The 6,070-nt window shown below is 42.9% G+C and overlaps 1 protein-coding gene across 1 annotated transcript; it reads right to left on the bottom strand.

The window, feature by feature from the left end:
* Positions 1-1,247: 1,247 nt before the first annotated feature.
* On the bottom strand, positions 1,248-5,836 carry LOC147902599 (uncharacterized). Its single transcript, XM_087373351.1, has 2 exons — positions 4,869-5,836; positions 1,248-1,610 (listed from the first exon to the last, which is right to left on the bottom strand). Exons 1-2 carry the CDS (start codon positions 5,045-5,047, stop codon positions 1,544-1,546), a joined length of 246 nt encoding a protein of 81 aa, XP_087229477.1. The 5' UTR covers positions 5,048-5,836; the 3' UTR covers positions 1,248-1,543.
* Between the last annotated feature and the right edge of the window lie 234 nt (positions 5,837-6,070).

Raw genomic sequence — 6,070 nt, 5'->3', positions numbered from 1 at the left:
ATGGCCGATCATTATGAAAACAACCACTTCTCTAAATGTACCCATAATACTTCCACTATTGATCTTACAGAGCTAACCACAAAATTCCCATATGACACATCACTTAGCATTGCTATTCTTGACCTACTTTAGAATTGAGACTACAATGCACCAAGACACTGCCCATCTTCATATGTCAAATTAGGAGTGAACCAATACTAGTGCCAATTCCACAATTTCCTTCCTTCGGTTTCGTAGTGGCCCTCCTCATTGTTCTTTCATCTAAATTCATTTAGCCACAAAAGAATGAAACCTAATTTTTTTGTACTTGGATTCTCCAAGTGCATTTCACATGGAACAAGTGAAGAGATTGATGACTAGTGGGGCTACATAGATACTATTACCGATTTTAACTAATGCATAAATTAAGGAATGCTACAAGACTTCTTGGAGTTTTATTGATGAACAGAATTTCAATGAGCATGCTCTCTAATAAAAACATAGGAAACTTATTACTCAAACTGCTTTTGTTAAAAAGAAAGGACTGACTCTTGAAAATTATATTTATATCCACTTAAAAGAGGGACAACATACAATTCAAAAATCCACATGCAATACGTGTTGGTGATATGCAGCATAATCTTGAGAGATTCTAAGCCCATCCGAATGAGAAAATCAATCCTCAAAGCTAACCTTAAAAACCAAGAAAAAATAACCCCACTCAGCCACTCAACCCAAACGAACGAAATAAATAACAAAAGCTTTACAAGTGTAGTGAGTTGCATGAACCGCATGCAAGGCCAAATAACAAAAACATTAGGTAAGTGTCATGAGCAACATGCTAAATTCAAAATCATTTTGCAGCATGTCACGTAGTTAGGACTCTATTACCACAAGTTTGAAACATGACTTGTGCGCTATAACACTATCGCGAATTTAGATTGGTCTATATTGACTGTGAGGAAGCAAAGGCAGAAGAGGCGACACCAGAACCTCACCACAAAGCAAACAAGCATGTCTATATGCATCTGATCATAAAAATCTGGTTGCATTTGTAGGAACCTTACAATTTCAAGAATGCTTTTACATGGAGGTAAGTCATGAGGTGCAACTGAATTTACTCAACAGAATCATACAGAACATTATCCCCCCTCGAGTTATGAATACTTCATGCATGTTAATATCCAAACTCCTCACTATCACTCGATCAAAACCATGTGCAGGCACAACCAAAATCTGGAGGGAAGTTACTTGTGAACAGTTCAAACTGAAACAAAATCCCATCATTCTCTCTCTTTCCATGAATGCCATGCACATTTTGAGGATGTACCTCCTGCCAAACTGCATATAGTTATATTATTTCAAAGATACATATACAAGGCAGTTACTGCTGGGACAAAAATACTTTGTCCACCTGATTCCGTGCGAGATTTCTGTCTGATGAAAGTGCATTCCACCAGAATGCAGAAACTCAGTAATGCCTCATGCAAAAACAGACTCTCCAACAACAATCAACCTTGTCAGGCAATACTGTTCCCCAACAAAAGATAGAATTCAAGAGACCTTACTGGATTACACATGCGCACGATGTAAGCAAATCTTCATGTTCATCATCTGAGTCATCTGAATCACTGTGAATTCAAAAAACAAGCAAACAAACAAATCAGTAGCTCTAACTAGACACCTCGTAGCACTCGAAAATACTAACTGCTTTCTCCCAACCTCTGGTGCATGGGTGATGCTATGAACTCAATCCATTCACGTGATGCAAATGCAATTATATCTAGATGAATCCAACATGCCCTAGCTCATCCTCTAAAAAGTATAGCACATAGTGCAGTTTCAATCTCATGATAATCACTCATAAGGTTGAAAACCATAAACTTCATCATGCATAGCAGGGACTAGCTACTATGACATCCCCACCGACATCATCAACACCCAACAGTGGCTCTAGACCTTAGTATAAACATATGCTCTCACACATACAAATCCACACACCCACACATACTTGAGCACACACACATACATGATGCAATTGTATGCTTAAAAGGAAACGAGCTTTTCAAGGGCAGAAGATTCCCAACAAAACTGCGTTGATCATTTCAGACTGGTGTGTTTCTTGTGCTTTCAAAGCTAACAAGACAGTGAGATCTCCTCCCAAAGATTACTCAAAGGTGTAATGCAGGCCAAAAGTTGGTCAAGTTGGTGGGGGTTAGGATAATTAGTATTTAGGGTGTTTGCAAGATAGAGGGGTCTAAAGGGCTAAGGAGGTACTATGTAAGTACCATCCTCTCATGTACAAGGACACTTTTGAAGTGACATCTAATCCTATCTACTCCCACCTCCTTCCTCCTACGTGCTGCCTACACTCTCTCTCCATCTCTCTTCCCTCACTCCTCTCTCTCTTCCTCTCCCTCTACCCCTTTCCGTCCTATCTCTCTCTCCCCCCTTCCCTCTCCCTTCCCCCCTTTCCTGCCATCTCTGGCGCTTCACCAATTCAGCCCTGGCCTCTTTCATTGCAAAAAATTCCTAATCTGATGCTGCAAACTCTACACACTACAAGGCCTAAGGGAGGGAGAAGGCTTTTGTGTGAAAAGACAAATGTGACTTCAATTCAATAAGGCTATCTCAGATTGCTTGCAGTTTGTTTTGTTTGGAGCGCTCGTTCAGTCTTGTCATGGCATCCCATGTGCTGACTCCTGATTGAAAGTTGGACTTTGAATGTTGATATTCAGAACCATATGGTAGCAAGGCAGATACATGAGGCACAGGAAGGGGTGGAGGTAAAGCACGAGGATGTGAGAGATTCCACAAGGTAGGTCACCACAGACAAAGATTGGGCTACTTTCTAAGATTATCGAGACAACTACAAATTTAATGATTCCATATATTCAGTTGGCGAAGTCTGCATTTAAGGCTTGAACACTCTTGAAGACTTTGTATGAGACCAACATCGCTTTTGAGCAGTTTTAAGCATGGTAGTCTATAAGTTGGGCTTGTTTTATCTTCAAAGGATAATTATGCTGCAGAAAGAGTTGTTCACCATTATAAGAGAGTTTGCACATGAACACCTGTTCAAACTCAAGATTCTCCAGGATCAGCTAGCCGCAGCAGATCACAAGGAAAGCACTAGCCAGCTAGCCATGCTGGTGACAAAAAAGATTCCAAAGAGCTTTTGTAGGTTAGTATCTACCATTACAGCTGGAGGAACATCACAGCCAGAGAAGCTGGGTTCTTTGTTGCTTCAAGAGGAGGCTTAGGAGTAGCACTAGCTGAAGCTAACGATGAGAAGAGGAGCTAGGTCCTTCGTTGTTCCAGAGGAGGCTCGGCAGCAACGGTATAATGAAGCTAGTGATGAGAAGGCGTCGCTGCCACAGACAAAGGTTAAGGTCACCAGTAGGGGAAAGTGCAGAAAGGGTAAGCAATGGCAAGAATCCTTCAAAGGAGACGTGAGACTCTTCAAGAAAGATTGAACATTTTGCACAAGACTGCAAAAAGAAGGCGGATCAGCAAAAGGGGGACCAGGCCAACAGAAGAAGACTTATCACTACCATGCATAGTTTTTTGCATACGTTACCATATGCATACGGCATACAGGTATGGAAGTATGATTGGAGTATGGATCAGCCCTTGGGGCTGGCTGAATCATACGTGACCCTAATTTTACATTTTTTTTTTTAAACAGGAAAATATACTATGTACACATTTAATTGACAGAGAGCTACAAAACTTTCAACTTCAAACGTCAAACGTCAAACTTGTATCAAATTTTAAGTCAAGAAAACGTATTCATAAAGGTCTCGGAACCCTGTTTCTCCCCCCCAAAAAAACCCAAGTATGATTGGCCGCACCATACGCATACGGAATAATTATTTCATACGCGTATGGTTCAGCCAACCATACACATACGGACCCAACTATGCTACCATGCAACCTGGGGTTGTGAAAACCCTGATTTGTGTCTACATAGTTCTAAATTAGTCTTGGATGTATTGTGAGAGATTATTAATGAAAGCGAGCCATTTTCTCCCCTTTCTGTTTCAATCTGCTCCACGTCTCATCTCAACACATCACACATAAGGGATTCTCAATGTCTTGAGTCAGGCTAAGAACTTGGTCGGACACTCTGCTGCATCTACTACCTATCTAAAAACATGTCCCATATACCGCCAATGTCAAAAAACAATTTGACGTTGAGCACAGCTACATATGCAAAGAAAGGCTACGATTCCATATTCTCATGTTCTGGTCCTTTGAACTGCATTTCCCCGTGACATCTACTCACTTCAAAACATTTCTACCATGAAAGAGTCCTTAAAAATAGCTTCCAGTTCTTTTGAGAACTAGAACCCATATTTCTGCCATGCATCTTGCCGCTTTCGCTATCTCCTTTAATCCATCACATTAGTTGAAGGGACTAAGTAGTTCAACCATTCCACTTAAGGTTGGGTTATCATCAAAACAAACTGAGGATGGTGATGAAAGAAGATTGCTATCGTGGATTTAAGGGATGACATAAGTTCAGACAATTGGTTCGGACTGATTGGTAGTTTAACCATAAAAATTTCATACTACAAGCACCAAAAAACACAACGGTTTGACTGACCAGAAAAGGGTGCGTGTTTTCCATGATCAGACTTACTATACAAAGCTATACTTTTCTGCATAAAGTGATCACAGGTTCATGAAATGCAGGATAATCGACCGTACTTATGAGGAAACAAGAGGTGCTGCATGCAGGGAAAGAGAAGAAACGATGAGCCAACAACTGCAACAAGTTTTCGATAGGCATCACAAAGAAAAGGCAAAATAAGGAAAGAATAGAGGCTGAAATGCATGGAGAGAGAGACGATCAATCGCGCACGTCATCAAGTGCCAAAATTTACCTTGGTTCAAATTCTCTCACTTGAGTGAGCTCTTTGCCATGGTTGTCCAGCCATTGAATTGTCCTCCTCTCATGGCCCCCAGCATTGAGTACAGTGGTGGCACCTCCATCTTCGGTCTTCGAGTCAGTTTCATCCTCGAAGCAGGGTGGCGTATACTTTTTTTGCCTTGGAGACTTCATACTGCTTTTGAGCGGAGGCCCAAGCTTCACTAATGTGAAGCCATTGAGGGGCTCCGCAGCATCCTCCGGCAGGAAGGCGTCTCGAGGAGCTGCAGGTGGAATGGGCGCGGAAACAGAGGGCGCCACAGAACCATCTCCTTGCCAGTTGGAAGGATACACTGGTTCCACCTTGAAAGAGGTGGTATCCTGACCCTCAGGTGCGCAGCAGCAGCAGATATAGGGAGCGCACCTGCGGGAAACTTGCTGTGAGGACGCCAGCGAGTGTTCTTTTCACGAACTACGGTCCGCACCGATAAAGAATGCCTGCCTAATCCTGCCCTGGTCGATGACGTCCCCCGCTCTTCAACCATGGATCTCCGGTAGTGGTCTCGCTAAGGAGATGCTCTGAGCAAATTCCCGTTCCGCATGATCCGCAGCAGCTGCAAGCGTCAAAGGATCGCGATGCGGAGCATGTTTCCCGATGGAGGAAGCAGAGAGTCGAGCATAATCAAAAGGGGGAATTGAGGGCAGGCATGCAAAGCGATGCTGCACGGTGATGTTAGATGTGGACAATCCGTTCCAAAAAGAAATCTGTGGCGAATGAAAATGTCGAATGTGGAAGGGGCTAAGGGAGGGCAGAAAAGGGAGCGGAAGGAAGAGATGATGGAGGAGGGGAGATCTGAGGGAGGCTGGGAGGGATCAGGGAAGAAGAAGGAAGGCCATGGCGATGGAGATGGCGATGGCAAAACAGAAGATGAAGAAGAACAGAAAATGAAGAAGAAGAAGAAGAAGAAACTGGCTATGGCGGACTTTACCTTCGAACCCTTTCTTCCCCAACTCCTTCCCCTTTTCTCTTAATCCCCCTTTCTTACCCCCTAATCCTCCCCTTAATCCACCTTCTCTTCCCCTTGCCACCTCTCCCTTCCCAATTTTTCAAATTTCACCACCTCCCCTTCCTTGCTCGGCAAAACAAAAAAAGAAAACAAGATGAATGATATGTATCATTCAAGAGGCCTGCCCGAGAGGAGGAAGAATGAGAGAGAA

The sequence above is a fragment of the Dipteris shenzhenensis genome, chromosome 4, assembly GCF_047967505.1.
Source record: "Dipteris shenzhenensis isolate YYH24624 ecotype China chromosome 4, Dip_SZ_1.0, whole genome shotgun sequence".
Classification (NCBI taxonomy): domain Eukaryota; kingdom Viridiplantae; phylum Streptophyta; class Polypodiopsida; order Gleicheniales; family Dipteridaceae; genus Dipteris; species Dipteris shenzhenensis.
Note: the sequence above shows the minus strand (reverse complement) of the source record. Positions and strands in the feature narration are given on the sequence as shown.